This window comes from Notothenia rossii (genome assembly GCF_949606895.1).
Source record: "Notothenia rossii genome assembly, contig: scaffold_64, whole genome shotgun sequence".
Classification (NCBI taxonomy): Eukaryota; Metazoa; Chordata; class Actinopteri; order Perciformes; family Nototheniidae; genus Notothenia; species Notothenia rossii.
In genome coordinates this window covers 276,397-301,803 of record NW_027639736.1, presented here as the reverse complement: position 1 = coordinate 301,803, position 25,407 = coordinate 276,397, and the positions used below count along the sequence as shown (strand labels likewise).

The 25,407-nt window shown below is 44.6% G+C and overlaps 3 protein-coding genes and 1 long non-coding RNA gene across 13 annotated transcripts in view; 2 read left to right on the top strand and 2 right to left on the bottom strand.

The window, feature by feature from the left end:
• Window positions 1-25,191, top strand: part of LOC307027468 (uncharacterized protein) — a 29,315-nt gene extending 4,124 nt beyond the window's left edge. For 2 of the 3 annotated variants that reach the window (XR_013804656.1, XR_013804657.1), the window contains 3 exons: window positions 23,318-23,444; window positions 23,625-23,726; window positions 25,026-25,191. Coding sequence is in view for 1 of the 3 variants with exons in the window: in XM_079695722.1 (XP_079551848.1) it covers window positions 23,396-23,444; window positions 23,625-23,726; window positions 25,026-25,111 (237 nt within the window). In the remaining 2 variants the exon portion in view is untranslated. Of the gene's footprint in view, window positions 1-23,311; window positions 23,445-23,624; window positions 23,727-25,025 lie in introns of those variants that run through there. The other variant, XM_079695722.1, reaches the window with a different exon arrangement.
• LOC307027460 lies at window positions 341-1,400 on the bottom strand. Its single transcript, XR_013804652.1, has 3 exons — window positions 1,125-1,400; window positions 882-949; window positions 341-759 (listed from the first exon to the last, which is right to left on the bottom strand). It is a non-coding gene; the product is annotated as an uncharacterized lncRNA (long non-coding RNA).
• LOC307027464 (uncharacterized protein) lies at window positions 14,090-19,769 on the top strand. 8 transcript variants are annotated; one of them, XM_079695714.1, is made up of 10 exons: window positions 14,090-15,808; window positions 15,967-16,071; window positions 16,461-16,566; window positions 16,793-17,555; window positions 17,716-17,899; window positions 18,077-18,334; window positions 18,659-18,819; window positions 18,973-19,044; window positions 19,294-19,442; window positions 19,634-19,769. In XM_079695714.1, exons 4-10 carry the CDS (start codon window positions 17,310-17,312, stop codon window positions 19,644-19,646), a joined length of 1,083 nt encoding a protein of 360 aa, XP_079551840.1. In that variant the 5' UTR covers window positions 14,090-15,808; window positions 15,967-16,071; window positions 16,461-16,566; window positions 16,793-17,309; the 3' UTR covers window positions 19,647-19,769. The 8 variants fall into 8 exon arrangements, 5 of the variants coding, with proteins under 5 accessions (XP_079551840.1, XP_079551842.1, XP_079551844.1 ...); XR_013804653.1 differs by lacking the exon at window positions 19,634-19,769 and having other exon boundaries at window positions 18,938-19,026; window positions 19,294-19,368; XR_013804654.1 differs by lacking the exon at window positions 19,634-19,769 and having other exon boundaries at window positions 18,920-19,026; window positions 19,294-19,368.
• On the bottom strand, window positions 19,868-23,308 carry LOC307027467 (uncharacterized protein). The gene is made up of 3 exons (XM_079695721.1): window positions 20,925-23,308; window positions 20,246-20,464; window positions 19,868-20,008 (listed from the first exon to the last, which is right to left on the bottom strand). Exons 1-2 carry the CDS (start codon window positions 21,176-21,178, stop codon window positions 20,272-20,274), a joined length of 447 nt encoding a protein of 148 aa, XP_079551847.1. The 5' UTR covers window positions 21,179-23,308; the 3' UTR covers window positions 19,868-20,008; window positions 20,246-20,271.
• Window positions 25,192-25,407: the final 216 nt, after the last annotated feature.

Sequence of the window (25,407 nt, the reverse complement as noted above, 5' to 3'; positions counted from 1 at the left end):
TGGGCGAGGTTCAACGTAAGGAAATGGGCCATAAGCAGACACCGCCAAAGCGGCAAGGGGAAGGCATTCGTTGGGTAACCACCCTCTACCCTTCCTTGTGTCTGTTCTTCAAGCTTAATTACTCTGTCTACTACACTTTACACACCTATGACCCAGTCATGATGCTAAGCTAGGGCATGAGCCGACACGTCCTCGTAGTGCGCGTGCCTTTCCTTGGATCTCTGTATAACCATGAAGTCGTCGGGCGACATGGGGAGATCCGGTGGCCCTTACAAAAACCTAACCCTAATATTCCAGTGAGACGAAGTACGTACATTGACCGGAGTGATCCCATGTTAATTTTGTCCAAAAACCGGAGGATTCCCTAGCCCTACCCATTCCAAGTTTGTTATCCCTGTGATGTTTTAAATATTTGACATTGTCCAATGTCTCAATCTTCACACCAACACATCATGGCGTATATAGCAACGTTTATCAGCTCCCTCTGTCAATGTATTGTGAAGATATGCGCTTGTCCAGTTGTAATGGAGATGATCTCTCAGCTGTAGATCACGGTCTCCATTACGTATTATATAGTTTCACTCTTAGTGAAGCATATTCATTTGTTCCACAATAAAACATTGCACAGGAAGCATTTCATTTACAAAAAATGACAAGAGCTTGTGTGGCGTTCAAACCCGTTTATTGAATGGTTGACGTCAGTATGAGAAACATATATTAATCCTTAATGCTGACGGAGGGCTGGATTTGCACGCCAACCTAAGGGGGGTGAAAAAAGCGTGATTAGCGATTCTAGTAATTTATAAGCTGTTTAGACTAAGCAATATACATTTCTGTTATATATTTGTCATATCATCCCTGCAGTACTTATCATAACTCACCTCCCTGTTCTCCTGTCATAGGTCCCAGGTTCCGTCACCGTAAAGACTCCCCAGGGAAACAGCGAGACCTGTTTTATCATTCCGGGTGGGGTTATTGAGCAGGATGGAGGAAGGGGTATTTTTTTATTGTGTACATTGATGTTTGTTTGTAATATTTTTTCTTTCATAAATTAATTAGGTATAATTGAATTCTCAGCAGGAAACCGATGGACTGTCCACTAAAAGTTAGGAATGAGTCCTTACCCCAAGTGAAGGAGTTCAAGTATCTCTGGGTCTTGATGGGCTTCGAGCAGGACCACGGCAACAGGCCTAGTCACGGTTCATGATAGAGAACAATCCTGTAGTACTGCAAACCTGCAAGAGGAGGGACACAAAAACTCCGGGGAGCGATGCCCCGGGGGTTGAGTTAGTGATATGTATTAATGAATGTATAGAGGAAGTCTAAGTGTAGACCACCCTGGCTTATTTGGAGTGCCCTCAGGGGCAAAAGTAAAGGTAACTTTCTGTCTGTCCATTTGGTCACCCGTGTCTCCAATGTAAAGTCCTAAGATTGTACATTTGGAAAATTAAAGTCCATAACGGGGAGTAAGTGATATGCAGTAATGAATGTATACATAGAGAGGAAGTCCAAGCCTATAAGAGCATAAACAAGGGACTGGTCCAAGGTCAGCCCAAGCTAAAGCTGCAAAGAGGACAGAGACCAGCGTTAATACAAGTTGAACACTGTGCACTAACAGAGGATTCCACATCAAAGCAGCGCCAAAACTGCCTTCACCACCTCAGACCACCAAAATCACAACGTTGACCACCTCAGCGGTCGTTTGAGGTGGTCAACGCGGTGGTTTTGGCGGTCTGAGGTGTGGTGAACGTGGTTGTTTTGGCGGTCTGAGGTGGTGAAGGCAATTTTGGCGCCGATTTGATGTAGAAACCTCTGTTAATACAAGTTGAACACCGTGCACCGTGCTGGTCCGTCCCCTTGCAGCTTCAGCTCGGGCTGACGTTGGACCAGCCTCTAGTTTATGCTCCTATAGGCTTAGGCTTCCTCTCTATGTATACATTCATTAATGTGTATCACTAACTCAGCATTAGGAACTTGAATTTTCCAAATGTACAATCCTAGGACTTTACATCGGAGACGCGGGTTCCCAAATGGACACACAGAAAAGTACCCTCACTTTTGCCCCTGAGTGCACTAAAAATAAGCCAGGATGCTACACCGCCAACACTACCGCGTTCAGCACCTCAAACGACCGCCAACACCACCACGTTCACCACTTCAAACGACCGCCAAAGAAAACGCGTTCGCCACCTCAAACGACTTTAAACACAACCGCCTTCGCCACCTCAAACGACCGCCAAAACTACCACGTTCACAAACAACCCCATAACAACCACGTTCAATGCTTCAAACAATGCGTTCAAATCAATCAAACATCAACTTTTTGCAGAGAAAAAACACACTGCAATTCCTGCAAAGACAATACAAATGACAAAGTTGACTTACATGAAAATGAAGGATCCATGATGATGTCAGACAGTTTCCCTGTCACTCCAAAGACGTTACGATGGGCTTCGAGATGGACCAGGGCAACAGGCTCTGTCACGGTTCATGATCCAAACCCATCCTGTAATACTGCAAACCTGCAAGAGAAGGGACACAAAAACTCCGGGGAGCGGTGCCCCGGGGGTTGAGTTAGTGATATGTATTAATGAATGTATAGAGGAAGTCTAAGTGTAGACCACCCTGGCTTATTTGGAGTGCCCTCAGGGGCAAAAGTAAAGGTAACTTTCTGTCTGTCCATTTGGTCACCCGTGTCTCTAATGTAAAGTCCTAAGATTGTACATTTGGAAAATTAAAGTCCCTAACGGGGAGTAAGTGATATGCATTAATGAATGTATACATAGAGAGAAAGTCCAAGCCTATAAGAGCATAAACAAGGGACTGGTCCAAGGTCAGCCCGAGCTAAAGCTGCAAAGAGGACAGAGACCAGCGTTAATACAAGTTGAACACTGTGAACTAACAGAGGATTCCACATCAAACCAGCACCAAAACTGCCTTCACCACCTCAGACCACCAAAATCACAACGTTGACCACCTCAGCGGTCGTTTGAGGTGGTCAACGCGGTGGTTTTGGCGGTCTGAGGTGTGGTGAACGTGGTTGTTTTGGCGGTCTGAGGTGGTGAAGGCAGTTTTGGCACCGATTTGATGTAGAAACCTCTGTTAATACAATTTGAACACCGTGCACCGTGCTGGTCCGTCCCCTTGCAGCTTCAGCTCGGGCTGACGTTGGACCAGCCTCTAGTTTATGCTCCTATAGGCTTAGGCTTCCTCTCTATGTATACATTCATTTATGTGTATCACTAACTCAGCATTAGGGACTTGAGTTTTCCAAATGTACAATCCTAGGACTTTACATCGGAGACGCGGGTTCCCAAATGGACACACAGAAAAGTACCCTCACTTTTGCCCCTGAGTGCACTAAAAATAAGGCAGAATGCTACACCGCCAACACTACCGCGTTCAGCACCTCAAACGACCGCCAACACCACCACGTTCACCACCTCAAACGTCGGCCAAAGAAAAAGCGTTCGCCACCTCAAACGACCGTAAACACAACCGCCTTCGCCACCTCAAACGACCGCCAAAACTACCACGCTCAGAAACAACCCCATAACAACCACGTTCAATGCTTCAAACAATGCGTTCAAATCAATCAAACATCAACTTTTTGCAGAGAAAAAACACACTGCAATTCCTGCAAAGACAATACAAATGACAAAGTTGACTTACATGAAAATGAAGGATCCATGATGATGTCAGACAGTTTCCCTGTCACTCCAAAGACGTTACGATGGGCTTTGAGATGGACCAGGGCAACAGGCTCTGTCACGGTTCATGATCCAAACCCATCCTGTAATACTGCAAACCTGCAAGAGAAGGGACACAAAAACTCCGGGGAGCGATGCCCCGGGGGTTGCGTTAGTGATATGTATTAATGAATGTATAGAGGAAGTCTAAGTGTAGACCACCCTGGCTTATTTGGAGTGCCCTCAGGGGCAAAAGTAAAGGTAACTTTCTGTCTGTCCATTTGGTCACCCGTGTCTCCAATGTAAAGTCCTAAGATTGTACATTTGGAAAATTAAAGTCCCTAACGGGGAGTAAGTGATATGCAGTAATGAATGTATACATAGAGAGGAAGTCCAAGCCTATAAGAGCATAAACAAGGGACTGGTCCAAGGTCAGCCCGAGCTAAAGCTGCAAAGAGGACAGAGACCAGCGTTAATACAAGTTGAACACTGTGTACTAACAGAGGATTCCACATCAAACCAGCGCCAAAACTGCCTTCACCACCTCAGACCACCAAAATCACAACGTTGACCACCTCAGCGGTCGTTTGAGGTGGTCAACGCGGTGGTTTTGGCGGTCTGAGGTGTGGTGAACGTGGTTGTTTTGGCGGTCTGAGGTGGTGAAGGCAATTTTGGCGCCGATTTGATGTAGAAACCTCTGTTAATACAAGTTGAACACCGTGCACCGTGCTGGTCCGTCCCCTTGCAGCTTCAGCTCGGGCTGACGTTGGACCAGCCTCTAGTTTATGCTCCTATAGGCTTAGGCTTCCTCTCTATGTATACATTCATTAATGTGTATCACTAACTCAGCATTAAGAACTTGAATTTTCCAAATGTACAATCCTAGGACTTTACATCGGAGACGCGGGTTCCCAAATGGACACACAGAAAAGTACCCTCACTTTTGCCCCTGAGTGCACTAAAAATAAGCCAGGATGCTACACCGCCAACACTACCGCGTTCAGCACCTCAAACGACCGCCAACACCACCACGTTCACCACCTCAAACGACCGCCAAAGAAAACGCGTTCGCCACCTCAAACGACCGTAAACACAACCGCCTTCGCCACCTCAAACGACCGGCAAAACAACGGTGTTCTCCACCTCAAACGACCGCAAACACAACCGCCTTCACCACCTCAAACGACAGCCAAAACTACCACGTTCACAAACAACCCCATAACAACCATGTTCAATGCTTCAAACAATGCGTTCAAATCAATCAAACATCAACTTTTTGCAGAAAAAAAACACACTGCAATTCCTGCAAACACAATACAAATGACAAAGTTGACTTACATGAAAATGAAGGATCCATGATGATGTCAGACAGTTTCCCTGTCACTCCAAAGACGTTACGATGGGCTTCGAGATGGACCAGGGCAACAGGCTCTGTCACGGTTCATGATCCAAACCCATCCTGTAATACTGCAAACCTGCAAGAGAAGGGACACAAAAACTCCGGGGAGCGATGCCCCGGGGGTTGAGTTAGTGATAAGTATTAATGAATGTATAGAGGAAGTCTAAGTGTAGACCACCCTGGCTTATTTGGAGTGCCCTCAGGGGCAAAAGTAAAGGTAACTTTCTGTCTGTCCATTTGGTCACCCGTGTCTCCAATGTAAAGTCCTAAGATTGTACATTTGGAAAATTAAAGTCCCTAACGGGGAGTAAGTGATATGCAGTAATGAATGTATACATAGAGAGGAAGTCCAAGCCTATAAGAGCATAAACAAGGGACTGGTCCAAGGTCAGCCCGAGCTAAAGCTGCAAAGAGGACAGAGACCAGCGTTAATACAAGTTGAACACTGTGCACTAACAGAGGATTCCACATCAAACCAGCGCCAAAACTGCCTTCACCACCTCAGACCACCAAAATCACAACGTTGACCACCTCAGCGGTCGTTTGAGGTGGTCAACGCGGTGGTTTTGGCGGTCTGAGGTGTGGTGAACGTGGTTGTTTTGGCGGTCTGAGGTGGTGAAGGCAATTTTGGCGCCAATTTGATGTAGAAACCTCTGTTAATACAAGTTGAACACCGTGCACCGTGCTGGTCCGTCCCCTTGCAGCTTCAGCTCGGGCTGACGTTGGACCAGCCTCTAGTTTATGCTCCTATAGGCTTAGGCTTCCTCTCTATGTATACATTCATTAATGTGTATCACTAACTCAGCATTAGGAACTTGAATTTTCCAAATGTACAATCCTAGGACTTTACATCGGAGACGCGGGTTCCCAAATGGACACACAGAAAAGTACCCTCACTTTTGCCCCTGAGTGCACTAAAAATAAGCCAGGATGCTACACCGCCAACACTACTGCGTTCAGCACCTCAAACGACCGCCAACACCACCACGTTCACCACCTCAAACGACCGCCAAAGAAAACGCGTTCGCCACCTCAAACGACCGTAAACACAACCGCCTTCGCCACCTCAAACGACCGGCAAAACAACGGTGTTCTCCACCTCAAACGACCGCAAACACAACCGCCTTCACCACCTCAAACGACAGCCAAAACTACCACGTTCACAAACAACCCCATAACAACCACGTTCAATGCTTCAAACAATGCGTTCAAATCAATCAAACATCAACTTTTTGCAGAGAAAACACACACTGCAATTCCTGCAAAGACAATACAAATGACAAAGTTGACTTACATGAAAATGAAGGATCCATGATGATGTCAGACAGTTTCCCTGTCACTCCAAAGACGTTACGATGGGCTTCGAGATGGACCAAGGCAACAGGCTCTGTCACGGTTCATGATCCAAACCCATCCTGTAATACTGCAAACCTGCAAGAGAAGGGACACAAAAACTCCGGGGAGCGATGCCCCGGGGGTTGCGTTAGTGATATGTATTAATGAATGTATAGAGGAAGTCTAAGTGTAGACCACCCTGGCTTATTTGGAGTGCCCTCAGGGGCAAAAGTAAAGGTAACTTTCTGTCTGTCCATTTGGTCACCCGTGTCTCTAATGTAAAGTCCTAAGATTGTACATTTGGAAAATTAAAGTCCCTAACGGGGAGTAAGTGATATGCAGTAATGAATGTATACATAGAGAGGAAGTCCAAGCCTATAAGAGCATAAACAAGGGACTGGTCCAAGGTCAGCCCGAGCTAAAGCTGCAAAGAGGACAGAGACCAGCGTTAATACAAGTTGAACACTGTGCACTAACAGAGGATTCCACATCAAACCAGCGCCAAAACTGCCTTCACCACCTCAGACCACCAAAATCACAACGTTGACCACCTCAGCGGTCGTTTGAGGTGGTCAACGCGGTGGTTTTGGCGGTCTGAGGTGTGGTGAACGTGGTTGTTTTGGCGGTCTGAGGTGGTGAAGGCAATTTTGGCGCCGATTTGATGTAGAAACCTCTGTTAATACAAGTTGAACACCGTGCACCGTGCTGGTCCGTCCCCTTGCAGCTTCAGCTCGGGCTGACGTTGGACCAGCCTCTAGTTTATGCTCCTATAGGCTTAGGCTTCCTCTCTATGTATACATTCATTAATGTGTATCACTAACTCAGCATTAGGAACTTGAATTTTCCAAATGTACAATCCTAGGACTTTACATCGGAGACGCGGGTTCCCAAATGGACACACAGAAAAGTACCCTCACTTTTGCCCCTGAGTGCACTAAAAATAAGCCAGGATGCTACACCGCCAACACTACTGCGTTCAGCACCTCAAACGACCGCCAACACCACCACGTTCACCACCTCAAACGACCGCCAAAGAAAACGCGTTCGCCACCTCAAACGACCGTAAACACAACCGCCTTCGCCACCTCAAACGACCGGCAAAACAACGGTGTTCTCCACCTCAAACGACCGCAAACACAACCGCCTTCACCACCTCAAACGACAGCCAAAACTACCACGTTCACAAACAACCCCATAACAACCACGTTCAATGCTTCAAACAATGCGTTCAAATCAATCAAACATCAACTTTTTGCAGAAAAAAAACACACTGCAATTCCTGCAAACACAATACAAATGACAAAGTTGACTTACATGAAAATGAAGGATCCATGATGATGTCAGACAGTTTCCCTGTCACTCCAAAGACGTTACGATGGGCTTCGAGATGGACCAGGGCAACAGGCTCTGTCACGGTTCATGATCCAAACCCATCCTGTAATACTGCAAACCTGCAAGAGAAGGGACACAAAAACTCCGGGGAGCGATGCCCCGGGGGTTGAGTTAGTGATAAGTATTAATGAATGTATAGAGGAAGTCTAAGTGTAGACCACCCTGGCTTATTTGGAGTGCCCTCAGGGGCAAAAGTAAAGGTAACTTTCTGTCTGTCCATTTGGTCACCCGTGTCTCCAATGTAAAGTCCTAAGATTGTACATTTGGAAAATTAAAGTCCCTAACGGGGAGTAAGTGATATGCAGTAATGAATGTATACATAGAGAGGAAGTCCAAGCCTATAAGAGCATAAACAAGGGACTGGTCCAAGGTCAGCCCGAGCTAAAGCTGCAAAGAGGACAGAGACCAGCGTTAATACAAGTTGAACACTGTGCACTAACAGAGGATTCCACATCAAACCAGCGCCAAAACTGCCTTCACCACCTCAGACCACCAAAATCACAACGTTGACCACCTCAGCGGTCGTTTGAGGTGGTCAACGCAGTGGTTTTGGCGGTCTGAGGTGTGGTGAACGTGGTTGTTTTGGCGGTCTGAGGTGGTGAAGGCAATTTTGGCGCCGATTTGATGTAGAAACCTCTGTTAATACAAGTTGAACACCGTGCACCGTGCTGGTCCGTCCCCTTGCAGCTTTAGCTCGGGCTGACGTTGGACCGGACTCTAGTTTATGCTCCTATAGGCTTAGGCTTCCTCTCTATGTATACATTCATTAATGTGTATCACTAACTCAGCATTAGGGACTTGAATTTTCCAAATGTAAAATCCTAGGACTTTACATCGGAGACGCGGGTTCCCAAATGGACAGACAGAAAAGTACCCTCACTTTTGCCCCTGAGTGCACTAAAAATAAGCCAGGATGCTACACCGCCAACACTACCGCGTTCAGCACCTCAAACGACCGCCAACACCACCACGTTCACCACCTCAAACGACCGCCAAAGAAAACGCGTTCGCCACCTCAAACGACTTTAAACACAACCGCCTTCGCCACCTCAAACGACCGCCAAAACTACCACGTTCACAAACAACCCCATAACAACCACGTTCAATGCTTCAAACAATGCGTTCAAATCAATCAAACATCAACTTTTTGCAGAGAAAACACACACTGCAATTCCTGCAAAGACAATACAAATGACAAAGTTGACTTACATGAAAATGAAGGATCCATGATGATGTCAGACAGTTTCCCTGTCACTCCAAAGACGTTACGATGGGCTTCGAGATGGACCAAGGCAACAGGCTCTGTCACGGTTCATGATCCAAACCCATCCTGTAATACTGCAAACCTGCAAGAGAAGGGACACAAAAACTCCGGGGAGCGATGCCCCGGGGGTTGCGTTAGTGATATGTATTAATGAATGTATAGAGGAAGTCTAAGTGTAGACCACCCTGGCTTGTTTGGAGTGCCCTCAGGGGCAAAAGTAAAGGTAACTTTCTGTCTGTCCATTTGGTCACCCGTGTCTCTAATGTAAAGTCCTAAGATTGTACATTTGGAAAATTAAAGTCCCTAACGGGGAGTAAGTGATATGCAGTAATGAATGTATACATAGAGAGGAAGTCCAAGCCTATAAGAGCATAAACAAGGGACTGGTCCAAGGTCAGCCCGAGCTAAAGCTGCAAAGAGGACAGAGACCAGCGTTAATACAAGTTGAACACTGTGCACTAACAGAGGATTCCACATCAAACCAGCGCCAAAACTGCCTTCACCACCTCAGACCACCAAAATCACAACGTTGACCACCTCAGCGGTCGTTTGAGGTGGTCAACGCGGTGGTTTTGGCGGTCTGAGGTGTGGTGAACGTGGTTGTTTTGGCGGTCTGAGGTGGTGAAGGCAATTTTGGCGCCAATTTGATGTAGAAACCTCTGTTAATACAAGTTGAACACCGTGCACCGTGCTGGTCCGTCCCCTTGCAGCTTCAGCTCGGGCTGACGTTGGACCAGCCTCTAGTTTATGCTCCTATAGGCTTAGGCTTCCTCTCTATGTATACATTCATTAATGTGTATCACTAACTCAGCATTAGGAACTTGAATTTTCCAAATGTACAATCCTAGGACTTTACATCGGAGACGCGGGTTCCCAAATGGACACACAGAAAAGTACCCTCACTTTTGCCCCTGAGTGCACTAAAAATAAGCCAGGATGCTACACCGCCAACACTACTGCGTTCAGCACCTCAAACGACCGCCAACACCACCACGTTCACCACCTCAAACGACCGCCAAAGAAAACGCGTTCGCCACCTCAAACGACCGTAAACACAACCGCCTTCGCCACCTCAAACGACCGGCAAAACAACGGTGTTCTCCACCTCAAACGACCGCAAACACAACCGCCTTCACCACCTCAAACGACAGCCAAAACTACCACGTTCACAAACAACCCCATAACAACCACGTTCAATGCTTCAAACAATGCGTTCAAATCAATCAAACATCAACTTTTTGCAGAAAAAAAACACACTGCAATTCCTGCAAACACAATATAAATGACAAAGTTGACTTACATGAAAATGAAGGATCCATGATGATGTCAGACAGTTTCCCTGTCACTCCAAAGACTTTACGATGGGCTTCGAGATGGACCAGGGCAACAGGCTCTGTCACGGTTCATGATCCAAACCCATCCTGTAATACTGCAAACCTGCAAGAGAAGGGACACAAAAACTCCAGGGAGCGATGCCCCGGGGGTTGAGTTAGTGATATGTATTAATGAATGTATAGAGAAAGTCTAAGTGTAGACCACCCTGGCTTATTTGGAGTGCCCTGAGGGGCAAAAGTAAAGGTAACTTTCTGTCTGTCCATTTGGTCACCCGTGTCTCCAATGTAAAGTCCTAAGATTGTACATTTGGAAAATTAAAGTCCCTAACGGGGAGTAAGTGATATGCATTAATGAATGTATACATAGAGAGAAAGTCCAAGCCTATAAGAGCATAAACAAGGGACTGGTCCAAGGTCAGCCCGAGCTAAAGCTGCAAAGAGGACAGAGACCAGCGTTAATACAAGTTGAACACTGTGCACTAACAGAGGATTCCACATCAAACCAGCGCCAAAACTGCCTTCACCACCTCAGACCACCAAAATCACCACGTTGACCACCTCAGCGGTCGTTTGAGGTGGTCAACGCGGTGTTTTTGGCGGTCTGAGGTGTGGTGAACGTGGTTGTTTTGGCGGTCTGAGGTGGTGAAGGCAATTTTGGCACCGATTTGATGTAGAAACCTCTGTTAATACAAGTTGAACACCGTGCACCGTGCTGGTCCGTCCCCTTGCAGCTTTAGCTCGGGCTGACGTTGGACCAGCCTCTAGTTTATGCTCCTATAGGCTTGGACTTCCTCTCTATGTATACATTCATTAATGTGTATCACTAACTCAGCATTAGGGACTTGAATTTTCCAAATGTACAATCCTAGGACTTTACATCGGAGACGCGGGTTCCCAAATGGACACACAGAAAACTACCCTCACTTTTGCCCCTGAGTGCACTAAAAATAAGGCAGGATGCTACACCGCCAACACTACCACGTTCAGCACCTCAAACGACCGCCAACACCACCACGTTCACCACCTCAAACGACCGCCAAAGAAAACGCGTTCAGCACCTCAAACGACCGCCAACACCACCACATTCACCACCTCAAACGACCGCCAAAGAAAACGCGTTCGCCACCTCAAACGACCGTAAACACAACCGCCTTCGCCACCTCAAACGACCGCCAAAACAACGGTGTTCTCCACCTCAAACGACCGTAAACACAACCGCCTTCGCCACCTCAAACGACAGCCAAAACTACCACGTTCACAAACAACCCCATAACAACCACGTTCAATGCTTCAAACAATGTGTTCAAATCAATCAAACATCAACTTTTTGCAGAGAAAAAACACACTGCAATTCCTGCAAAGACAATACAAATGACAAAGTTGACTTACATGAAAATGAAGGATCCATGATGATGTCAGACAGTTTCCCTGTCACTCCAAAGACGTTACGATGGGCTTCGAGATGGACCAGGGCAACAGGCTCTGTCACGGTTCATGATCCAAACCCATCCTGTAATACTGCAAACCTGCAAGAGGAGGGACACAAAAACTCCGGGGAGCGATGCCCCGGGGGTTGAGTTAGTGATATGCATTAATGAATGTATACATAGAGAGGAAGTCTAAGCCTATAGGAGCATAAACTAGGAGCTGGTCCAAGGTCAGCCCGAGCTAAATTCTTTAGAGACCAGCGTTAATACAAGTTGAACAATCTGTACTCACAGAGGATTCCACATCAAACCAGCACCAACTGCCTTCGCCACCTCAGACCACCAAAACCGCCGCGCTCGCCACCTCATAAACATCCTCCTTCACCACCTCAAACGACGCCAAAACTACCACGTTCACCACCTCAGACCTCCAAAACCACTGCGTTCACCATCTAAAACGACCTCAAACACAACCGCCTTGACCACCACAAACGACAGCCAAAACTACCACGTTCAATGCTTCAAACAATGCGTTCAAATCAATTAAACATCAACTTTTTGTAGAAAAAAAAAAAAACTGCAATTCCTGCAAAGACAATACAAATGACAAAGTCAACTTACATGAAAATGAAGGATCCATGATGGTGTCAGAAAGTTTCCCTGTTACTCCAAAGACGTTACGATGGGCTTTGAGCAGGACCACGGCAACAGGCTCTGTCACGGTTCATGATCCAGACCCATCCTGTGATACTGCAAACCTGCAAGAGGAGGGACACAAAAACTGTGGGAGCGATGCCCCGGGGGTTGAGTTAGTGATATGCATTAATGATTGTATACAGATAGAGGAAGTCCAAGTGTATTGTAAATGGCTACAGCCTGAGATCGAATGCTGTGGTTGTATTAAATGTGCCAACTGCTAGGACTGTCTTAGGGAATACAGCTTTTAGATGCGCAGCTCCGCTAACTTGGAACAGTCTGCAAAAGGAAAGTTGAGCAGTTTGGTTCCATTACATGTTTTTAAAGCAAGGATAGATGCTATCCAATCGGAAACTGTTGGTATCTGTAAATGCTACTAGCTATACAAACTGTAGTCAATGTAAATATGCCATATGATGTCCTCTTTGTTTTTCTGTCATGTTTGTATTCATGTTGGAACCTACTTGCAGCAGGTCACCATTGAAAAAGAGGTCAATGATCTCAATGGGTTTTCACCTGAATAAATAAAGGTTTTGAATTGAATTGTCGACCACCATAAACTAGGGGCTGGTCCAAGGTCAGCCCGAGATATTCCAAAGAGTACATAGACCAGCGTTAATACAAGTTGAATCCCATGCCCAAACAACCGAGGTTTCCACAACAAACAAGCATCCAAACAATCACATTCAGCACCTCAAAAACAACCGTGCTCGTAGAACGCTTTGAATTAGTGACGTTTTATGGCACTGTTTTATGCTCACCTGCTCACCGGCTCACCGGCTCACCTGCTCACCGGCCCGCTGCTCGGTCTAAAGGAAGTGGCGCCTCAGTGTTCGCATTTAAATAGGGAGCATGTAATCAACGCTCACAAGTAACAGCTGACAAACAGATCACGTGACTAATGGGCAACAGCTGACAACATGCCTTTATTTATAATGTGATATCTAAAAATGAGTCAGCAGATTTAAAACATAGATATTTAAACTACATTTAGGTTGGACAGTGTTCCGGTTATACGGGGATAAAAATGAATGTTGTCCAAATTAAATTAAATGCATTGATTGATTGATTGATTGATTCACCAACAGACTGAAGGGCTGCAGTAAACTAGCAGTAAAACATGATCTAATACGAGTCATTTAAAACATTTATATCAAAAGTGAGCCTATTAAGGTTTGAAGGAATTAAACCGCTTTAATTTTGTTTTTGTTTTTGTTTTTATTATTATCTTTATTAATATCGAGCATTAGGGACCCTGATAAACTCAGAGTCTTATATCAGCTTTAATGGTTTAATTGAAAATATATTTGAATGTATATTTAAAAAAACAGCAAAGTGGTACACACACACACACACACACACACACTGTCACGATTCTCATGTTATGTCACGTTTATAGTTTTGTAGGTTTGGGTGTTTTTGCTGTTTTCCATGTCATGTTTTCCTCTGGGTTATTGTCTGGTCCTTTTCCCTGTGTGTTCTTGTCATTAGTTTCCCTGTGTGTTCCTCTTGTCATTAGTTTCCCTGTGTGTTCCTCTTGTCATTAGTTTCCCTGTGTGTTCCTCTTGTCATTAGTTTCCCTGGTGTGTCTAATTGTCTGATTATGTTCACCTGGGCCCCTGTGTTTTCTCCTCCCTCCTCACCTGTGTCTTGTTGTGTGATTAGTCTGGTGTGTATTTAAGTTCTGGGTTTTCTGTCTGTCTTGTTCGGTTCGTCTTGTTCCAGGACTAGTTCTGCGGTGAGTGTTCTGTTTTGTCATTCTATATATATATCATAGCCTTGAAATAAAATAATTTTCAGTTTATATCTGCATTTGGGTCCCGCTTGTTTCACAAACCGTGACACACACACACACACACACACACACACACACACACACACACACACACACACACTACAATATATACAGTACATGTACAGTATTTATACGTTTGTATAACTCCTCCTGTCTCTTTCTGTGGTGTTGAAACTGTTAGAGACATCAGACTGTGTGTGTGTGTGTGTGTGTGTGTGTGTGTGTGTGTGTGTGTGTGTGTGTGTGTGTGTGTGTGTGTGTGTGTGTGTGTGTGTGTGTGTGTGTGTGTGTGTGTGTGTGTGTGTGTGTGTGTGTGTGTGTGTGTGTGTGTGGTCCAATTCAGGTTTTTTTCTCCCCATGGTAGGCAGTCGAGACTATGCTCGTTAGCTTCGGCTCGATGTGTAGATGTGATTTGATATGTCGTATGTCCCCGGAAGCCACTCCAAAGTGGATATATTTGCGATGCTGCATCCCTGTAAACATATTCACGTGTGTGTGGGTACATAAGTGTATTAAACTGTTTTAATTAAAATTAAACAAAGTGAAAAGTGGTGTCAATGTTTTTTATTTAAACATTTTCATGATTACAACATTTTACATTTCAACCGGCAGGCGTGTTAGCCTGACTTCACACCAGGGAAACAGATGGGTGTAAGCGGCCCTGGCTTCATAATTCCGTCCCATATGAATCGATTCAGCAGCTGCACCGTGCATCTCCACGCTATGGGCTGCTGCTGTGGAGTCCCGGAACAGTGAACAAATTTGTAACGCTTTCAGAATACCCGGTGCATTTGCATTATGCTGATCAGCGGTCGATACATGACACATGTACCTAGAGAGGATCGACCGACTCTCAGGACCTTGGTGGTGTTTAATCTGTAGAGACAAAGCCACAATAGTTTATTATCAACCCCCCAACAACAACAGAACATAGTGTGTTTTTAACTCACATTGTCAGCCAGCGAAGTGCGAAGCTCAGAGTAAGATAATGGAACCGTTCAGCCCAATATCCTGCCATGCTTTTTGCAAGTGTTCATGCAGGTTATTGTAAGGAAGATACCCAGTTCAATCAGGAGAGACGTGATGTATGGAATACATGTTTATTATCGGGTCACATTATATAAATGAAACATAATGATGACAGTTATAACAAGTGAATGAAATGGTGTTTGGCGATTAGGCCCAGGTTTTGTAGGATGTCATTCGGGAGTGAGGTCATCACAAATAAAACAGGTTCACATGGATAGGATACTAGATAAGTGTGCACACTCTATGTACACTAAACATTTTTCTTGGATTTGTTAACACTATAGTCCCTAATATATTTGAGGAAAGGCAGGAAATGGAATTAAATCGAGAACATTTTTCATTGCGGAGGACCCCCTGTTTTCCTCAGAGTTGGGACTTCAGCTGTGGGACAACTTTCAACGTCAACATCAAGACCGGCTCGATCTGCATTTGCAATGAGAGAAAGCGGGTAAAGTTGTTAGGCCTAATTTGTTGATGTTAAATCAGGATTTAATTCCAGTGGCTAGTAGTCTCCTGAATTATTATTGTTGAAATAGTATGAGCAAGGTGTAGGCCTATACTGTTTGAATCATTTTGTAATCCATTTCATATTGTGTACATTTGCAGAAAGTAGAAGAACTCCTGGCAGAATCAGAAGTGGAGAGTAGCAGTTTTGCTTCCACAGAGGAATCAATGGAGATGGCCACTGACACAGACATGGCACCGGAACAGGTTTGTGATTGCCCCCAGGTTTTGTTTTAGATGAGCTCATTGGCTGGTTTTACCTTGCATGTTATCATGACTGGCACAAACAGTGGACACATGAAGAAAAACCTTCTTTGTAATATGCACACCTTAGATCTTACACTTGTTATGTAAAACAAAAAGCTTAGCATTAGTCTTGTTCCAAACACCAAACATGCAGCCGGCAAACCAGTCTGCTAAATATAAATATTGTAGAAAGTTGCTAGTCAGGCATGATATTGACTTACATATGCATTGGCTCTAGCTAAGCATTACTGTAGGGTACATGTTTATCATGATAATATTGTCTAGAACTTCTAACCCCTCGAAAATATTTTACAACATCACACTATGAAATGTATGTTTTCACCTGGCAGGAACGACAGAGTCAAGATCAGGCCTGCCAGACAGACTGGACTCCAACAGCTACTGTCAGCATCAAGACACAGACTGGGAAACAACTCACAAAGACACAGTCAAAGGGTAATGCCACTATTGATTGGTTAATAGTACTGCACTATTAAATCGAAGTTTAATCAGTTCCTAAAATAAAATGATGAGCGAGTGTGTCATATAATACTGTATTACAGTACGGGATATTCCTTCTAATGTTGAGTTTGTTAACTCTAAATAGTAAGCAACAGATCAACATAGATTTGTGGTTTTATATAAACACAATATAGTATTCCATTGATCATTTCATTTCCAGCATGCCAGGTGACGCCCGAGATGCTGACTGCAAGTCTACCAGTACCAGGGAGGCAGAGAAAGCTGAACGTCCATGGCACCAGAGACCCAGCTACACCTGACCAGCCACCACAGGCTGCCTCTAGCAGCAGAAGCAGCCAGGCGTCAAAGCTGGAGCAACACCAACTGGAAGACGCGTCGTCCAGCAGTCCAGCTGCACCACCATCAGTATCAGGCTCCTCAGACCGGGAACCCAGTAGCCCCATCTCAGCGGCTGATGCTTCTGACAAGTCAGATCTGTCAGAAAGTCGGGAAGCATTTGGGGATGAGATCTGCCACAAGGAACCCAAATACATCGTCTTTGGCTCCAGCCTCGGGAAACTGCTACAGTGGTGCCACTGTCCATCTTGCGGCAGCGTCGACATCCGTCACGTGTGGACAACCAGTGGAACACTACTTAAGATCCACTAAACATGTGACTCCTGTCTGCAGGCAACTGAGGGGCGTCGCCAACAAAGGTGCTGCGAGTCCTAAACCACATGGGTGTGATGACCTACGTGAAACGAACATTCTTCTCACACCAGCGAGACATCCTGCAGCCTGCAATACAGGGTATATGGACGCAACAACAGGCAGCCCACATTTCGATGCTGCAGACTGAAGGGCGACCTCTGGTTCTGGGGGGTGACGGCAGGGCCGACAGCCCTGGACACTGCACAAAATTTGGAACATACACTACAATGGAGCTGGAATCAAATGTGGTGCTAGACCTACAGCTGGTGCAGGTACAGTTTATATTGTTCAAGTTCAGGGTTTTGTGTGAGAAATGTAAAACTTCATCTGTAAATATTGTAATAGTAACAGTGTTTCAAATCATATTCAGCTCATTGCAGAGCTCCTGTCTAGTTATCTGCCTAACTGGAATGTTCCCTGCTGTATTTTCAGAGCAACGAGTGTGGTGGGAGCTACCATATGGAACTGGAAGGCTTGAAGAGGATGGTGGCCTTCTTTGAGGACATCCTGGAGATTGGCACTCTCGTCACAGACCGACATCGCCAGATTGCCAAATGGATTAGAGAGAATATGCCGTACACAAAACATCTGTATGACATCTGGCATGTAGCCAAGTGTATGTTTCAATGTTGTTTCTATTGAAGTTCAAGGAGTAGAGTCTTCTATTGAGTTATCGTAAAGTTGTTATCACCAGACAGACATTGTAGCATGCAGTGTCACAAATCTTATTTGCACACCTCACTCAAATAGATAGATCTCTTTATGATGTCAGTTTTATTTATTGTCTTTGCAGCTGTTGGGAAGAAGCTGAAAGCCATCTGCAAGCTCAAGGGCTGTGAGGACCTGAAAGCATGGCAACAGAGCATCCTCAACCACTTGTACTGGGCAGTGGTTTCCTCCACGCAAGACGACGCAGAACTGATTGTGGATAAATGGAAGTCGGTGGAGCGGCATGTCCTAAACCTCCACAGGGGCCATGGTGGAAAGTTCCCCACATGTGCGCACAAGAGACTACAAGGCAGGGCTCACAAGAAGAAGTGGATCAGATCAAGTGAGTTTAGAGTCAATACTACTTTTTCTGATATGGCGGCAGACCTGACATTTAAAATTACGTCTGTTGCGTCAGCAACGGGTGACTGTAATTTTAACCGTCATCCAACGCCAAAAGGAGTATGGAATGTATACAGTGTATGTATGCTGAGTGATTAAAAACCCAGGACATACCCAGCAACAACCATGTACTGACTGTCTTATGGTTGGGTAGATAATCCAAAAAGTTACGTCTGAGCAACAAACATTAGAATTGATAATCCATAATGTCAAGCACTGCCATTGAAATTTGTTGATGATTGATTTATTGATCTGTTGATTGCAGGTTCACTATCAGCTGTCAAACTGGAGAAACTGGTGACAGACAAGATGCTGTGCATGGACATCGGCAAGCTCTCTGCCGTACACCAGACGTCCAAGGTCCAGCCTCATCATTCAGTTTGCACCAAAGTCTTACGTGTACTCCTACACTGGCATGCTGTGCAGGTTGGTCTTTTCAGCATATAATTCGAAGGCTTGTACTGTACCAGCTAAAGACTTGTTTCAGTTACTTGGGAATGGGCGTCTTTGTACCGTGCTGAACCAGGTCCCCGTGCTGAACCAGGTCCCCGTGCTGAACCAGGTCCCGTGCTGAACCAGGTCCCCGTGCTGAACCAGGTCCCCGTGCTGAACCAGGTCCCCGTGCTGAACCAGGTCCCCGTGCTGAACCAGGTCCCCGTGCTGTATAATAGCTTGCGACGTTACGTCACATCTCCCATAGTGTGTCAAAATGGAGGAAGGAACTGTGATGAAGTTGTCAACTCCAAGACACACATTGCCAGGACTAAAATAAAACACAAAATCACTTTCTGAATCAATATCAAGTTAAATAGAGCTGTTCATGTATAGACGTGGAATAATTACAAAAGAGAGATATTTCTTTTCACATTTTTAAAACTGTTTCTTTGTTTATGTTAACAGAAGCCTTCTTGCCGGACTGCATTACAACGAGAATGCCAGCAGACATACTGCAACTACGAAGGCGGGAGAACAGAGGTTCAAAATCCGCTACCCCAAGTACAAGGCTGGAGGTCATGTGGTGAAGAAGATCCTAGTAGAGGCAACATTCAGTGAGTTTGAAATGAAATTATGAAATAATATTGTCCAGATTGGTAATGTACCGGTACTAATGATTTAGTAACTAATTCAGTTCAAAACCCCAATTGAAAGAATGATCTCGGCTTGATGACAGACACCATTTATTATCAGAGAACAGTTATAAAGTGCAAGTTTTGTATTCTGTCTTTGAACACTGTTGCAGGCTATGTGGATGATCTCATGAGAGAGGTGGTTAACCTCTGCAAGAAACCCAGCGCAGACAGGCCTGTACAGCTGGAGGAGCCCCCCACTCTGTCCTCGGCAATGGAGAAGCCTGACAAAGCAGAGGCCATCAAGGCACATGCCAGTCGTTTCAAGACCAAATAGTCACTGTGCATCTTCAACTGTGGAACTGTATTAAACATTCACTTCAGAACTGTATTGTCACTGTCCTTCTTCATAACCGTGATGGTCCATGGATGGAAACTGTCGACGAATTTGGTTCACTGCACAAGAGGGCAGTGGCACTCTTATGTCGCGTCCTAGGTAACCCCAGCAAAGTCTCACCAGCTGGCGGTAGGCTGTGTATCGGTGGCGTCTGCAAGATAAAACATTATAGCATTGATATGACGACAGCTACTGTCAAGAGACTACTACAAATGAAGGACAATAGATGATAATAGGTCAACTTCAAAGTTACATTTTCTTATACTCAGATCATAAAAGACTAATATTCAAACGTATAAAGTTGCAAAAGTTGTCATGACATCATATTAACTGATACATTTATATACTAGTAATATACTTTTTTGTAAATAGTGTTTGTAAGGCTTACTCATTGCCCTCTTGCTGGAGATGGCCTTAATGCTGCCTGTATCCACAGTATGCTATACGCAGCACCCAGATGTCTAGACAGCCAGATCGGAAGCCGGGGTGGTCGATTATGCAGCTGTGGACACCATCCTCCTCCATGGTCCTGGTGAAAGCGGGGATTTCCCCACAGCACACACTCTCGGCTACAGTGTCCATGTTGTTACAGTTGTCCCACTGACACCTAAAACATATAAAACAGATGTAACATTATGATTAGCAGGAATGCCAGGATGTTTCAGTGTTGTCAGGTTGCGACATTTTGCAAGGTAACTGGATTTTATCATTTTAACTTGGAACTGTATATTGTTGAATTTTATGCAGAAGATCCAATAAAGTTAGACTGTGCGCATGAAAATCATTTCTTGTTCTCGCCCCCTGATTATCTGATAGGTGGAATTATTCCCATAAACTGCAGATAAGGAGAAAAACAGGGCTGGTCGGTATGTTTTAATTCAATGACCAGAAAGTTATAATTCTAGTTTAATAATACTCTAGCATATGACATGTACATAAGCTAATTATTTCCCAGAGGCTGATGAGCCCAAGCAGAGATTTTAAACAAGGCAAATCCCCCCCCCCCCCCCCCCCCCCCCCTATTTTCAAATCGACAGTGACAGCACAGCCACTGCTAACCTGCTAACCATTCAGTGTTCTGTAGCCGGTCAATGTCTTCCCCATCGTCCATGTCGTCGCCATCATCCTCCCCACTTGACGTCCCTGACGGCTCAAATCTGTAGGGTTCAATGATGTCCTGCGCTTCCTCATCGTCACTTCCATCTTCTGTGCCACTTTCCTCATCTATCCTGTCCGAAAAGCTGTCAAAATCAATCACTTCTCTCGCACTTGTATCACTTTCCAAAGTCTCCGCCATGTTTACAATCACAACTGGGCCCATCTTGTGACGTCGCGGCCGCTATCGTCTGCAACTTCCGGTAGGCTCAGACGGCCGTTATTATTAAAATTAATAATTAATAAATAAATAAATAAATAAATAATTAAAAATTATTTTAGCCATGAACAGGCAAAATGATATGTAAGGAATGAAACTGCCATTTCATTTTGGCGCAAAAACATGCACTTCACTGGCACTTTAAGGTGTGATGATCGACGGTATCAAACGCTTTGGACAGGTCAATAAATAGAGCTGCACAACTCTGCTTATTGTCTAAAATACTAGTAATATCATTTACCACTTTCATTGTGGCAGTGATGGTGCTGTGTTGCTTTCTGAAGCCTGACTGATGTTTAGACAGGATGTCATTTGTACATAAAAACTCCTTTACCAGTTCACTCACTGGGCGTTCAAGAACCTTAGCCAGAACTGAACATTTAGAGATGGGCCTATAATTATTTAATATAGTTGCCTCCCCTCCTTTTAGTAAAGGCAAGACATAGGCTGACTTCCATACTTTTGGAATTGTGTTTGTGCTGAGGGAGAGGTTAAAAAGAGAAGTAAGAGGTGGAGCAATAAAATCTGCAGCTATCTTTAAAAAGAAAGGTTCTACGTTGTCCGGGCCAGCCGGTTTCTTAGAATCTAACTTGATTAAGGCTTCATGAACAACATCAACAGTAAAAGGAGTAAAACTGAAAGGGTTTTCCAGACCACCTTGTTCAGAGTCACGGATTGGATTGTTCACAGAAGCAGAGTTAGAAACAGAATCAAATAGAGAGCCACAGGACACAAAATGCTCATTAAAGCAATGTAACATGGAGGCCCTGTCCGATATAGAGCCAGATGCTGTGGTGAGGCACGGAGGTAGCTCATTACGGATCTCACCGGTGGATATCGATTTTATAGCTTTCCAACATTTCCTAGGATTATTTAGGTTTTCTGTGGTAACTGACAGATAATACTTAGACTTAGCACTTTTGACATGTGAAGTGAAGCTATTCCTTAGCTGCCTGAAATGCAGCCATTCTACCTCTGAGCCTGATTGCCTAGCCTTTGCCCAGGCCTTGTTTCTCTCATGCAGGAGACTGGACAGTTCAGCAGAAAACCAAGGATTGTCTCGTCCCTTCACTCTAAATGTACGCAGGGGTGCATGTCTATCAATGATCTCCATAAAACCAAGATAAACATAAGACCATGCAGTTTCTACATCAGCACACAGATCCATGTTTCCCCAATCAAACCCAAACAGGTCTAGTACAAAACCCTGCTCCACAAAATGTTTTGTGTCTCTCTTAATGATAATACGAGGTTTAACCTTTTGGACCTTTAACATCTTGCCAAGGACAACAGTTGAAAATTAACCTGCTGGCTAATACTGGCTCATTTACAGCAATGTGGATTAATGTTCACTGTCCTTTAAATAAACAAACAAACAAACAAACAAACCTTAGTGTCCCTAATTGTGGCTACAGCACAGTGGTCACTCACATCATTCGCAAATACTCCCACAGATGAGTATTTATAGGGAACATTAGTTAGAATGAGATCAATTAGGGAGGATTTATTAGGGGACTTAATGTTAGGGCGAGTAGGCAACTTGCCTTGCCTTGGGTAGGGTTTGTTTGGGAATTGGGCCGGAGAGAGAGAGAGTCTTCAGCATTCCTCAGGCTTTTATGAGGCCCTGATTGCTGAATGCCTGCACCTGAGGGAGCTGCAGAAAGAGAGGGGGGGGAAGACACACACAAACACAGACACTACAGCATGTAACCCTAACCCTCGCATGGTCCAAATTCACCTGAAGCGTGTTCTTCCACAGCACACAGGTGTCTTTTTGTAACTCAAGTCATGACTCAGCAGAAACACTGGCTGACCTTTAGCTTCAATCGACACAGTTTTTCTTTTCTAGGACTTTGCACTGAACACATTTTGGACAAACAGTTCAGTTTGTGTTCAGATCAATATGTGTGTGTGTGTGTGTGTGTGTGTGTGTGTGTGTGTGTGTGTGTGTGTGTGTGTGTGTGTGTGTGTGTGTGTGTGTGTGTGTGTGTGTGTGTGTGTGTGTGTGTGTGTGTGTGTGTGTGTGTGTGTGTGTGTGTGTGTGTGTGTGTGTGTGTGTGTGTGTGTGTGTGTGTGTGTGAGCAGAGGATAAAGGTCCAGCTACTCGCTGTCATCTCTTATTTCTTGCTGCTTGTCGAGTCACACTGACTGAAAATCAGAGAGATGAGGGTTTACCTGCTGCTGCTGCTGCTGCTGCCGCTGTGCTCTGGAGGTACAAAAACATTTACTAACTGATGGTTCATTGATTATTTCAAATGCAGGCAAAAAAAGAAATCCAACAAGTGAGATTGAAAATGTATTTCCTTGACCACGTGTTTGTTACCTTTCAGAATGGGTATGAACCCCTTTTATTCGATCTCAGACATGTGTGTAAGGTGCGTTTGTGTTGCAGCTCCGACGTTTAGCATCCAGTGTTACGGAGAGGACTTTCTGATGGTCAATAACATGTTACTGGACTGTAACGGGAAGGTTCCTCAGGCGTGCTACACCCGGGGTGAGTACTGCTTCATGTCAACTCTGTTTAAACTTTAAACCACAACTATAAGTATGTGTGATGTCCGAATATGGATTTAAGAGGATCTTCAGATTTTGGCAATAACACAAAATAGAAAGGTTTCTGATCGTCATTCATGTCTCATTGTCAATAAAAGGTCTTTCAAACATCATGCTTTGTAAGATGAATTAAGTCGTAGACACACTTATTTTAAAGGTACCTCGGCTGAAGTCGAATAGTCCATTTAGCTTAGGAACCTTCCTAACGGAGTGAAATGACCCGGAAGTCCCTCAGTGGCAGCCATGATAAGTGCTGATTCTCTAGCTGATAGGAAAGGAGGTTTCAAACTTCCTTTATAACCTCCTTTAGTTTAGGAACCACTGGACCTCCCTCACCGAGAGGAGAGGAGGAAATGCTGCCCCACAATGCATTGCAGCCGCAGCATTTGCCGTCACACAACAGTCGGCCGTTCACGGACACAAACGATTATGACGGAGAAATGATATCATGAAAGTTACGGTGCTTATTAAGCATTTTAAAACATATGTGGTAAGTTGCCAAAGTGCTTTGTTTTGAGCGTTCATCAGTATTATAATCAAAAAGAGAAATATGAACGTTAGTTTTTACTGAAATGATCAAATAAAGTCAACATTTCACTGAGCTGTGTGGGGTTTGTTCAACTTTTAAAAGATGTTTGAATGATGTACACAGTGATAGGTGTTAAGGACTAACGTTTATAATAAATACATTTGTATTGATTTTAAGATCTTTTCATCAATCATACGTATTGGGATCATTTGTATTAATGTGGACCGGAGGGAGAGGGTGACGAGCAGAAGTTTCACTTTCCTTTTTTATTTCAATTCCAGCTTTGGTCATGAAGAATATGTTTCTCTGTTGTTCATAAAGCAACAGCATCAGAGCACGGTGCAGAGTCTCTAGATGAGTCCCTCGTTCTTATTAAACATCCATGTTGTAGTCCGCTGTATAGAAAACTGTAGTTTCCATAGTTTCCCCACAGCAGCAGACGCACATTCAGGACGTCCGCTGGCGCATCATAAACACGTCAGATAGTGAAAGTGCAGTCTCTTCTCCTAAGTCCTTTTGAATTCTCCTATCCACTATCCCTTAACCCCGTGACCTTTCACTCAGAGGTCAAGGGATAGACGATAGGAGCTGATTTTTGGATTATCCGACCGCAACCCCCGACTCACAACTTCACGACTTTCCTCTGAACAATATTACACTTTCAATGCCTTTGGAGGGTTGTCTCTGTCTGATGATGCGTTTCCTGTTTAGGTAACGGAGAGAAAGGCTGCACTCGGCTCGACTCGTGTAATAAACCTGGATGGAGCTGTTGCCACGCCGACCGCTGCAACGCCTGAGCCAATGACAGCCCAGGAAAGGGACATCATCCAAACACATGACATTAAATAAAGCCAGGATCATTTCCCATGATGCAACAGTTTGTGTTTTGTTTTGTGAGCTCAGTGTGTAAATTGGTTTCTGGACTTTGAATCGAGGCTTGATGTTTCTGTGAAATAATATTTGGCAAGACTCTTTAACCCTTTTAGTTAAAATAAACTGCACTCTGGGTTTATAGAATATAAAATCTAACTTATGGAGTTCCCTAACATCACAATATGATTATTCTGCCGAACGCCAACACTAGTGGCTCTGT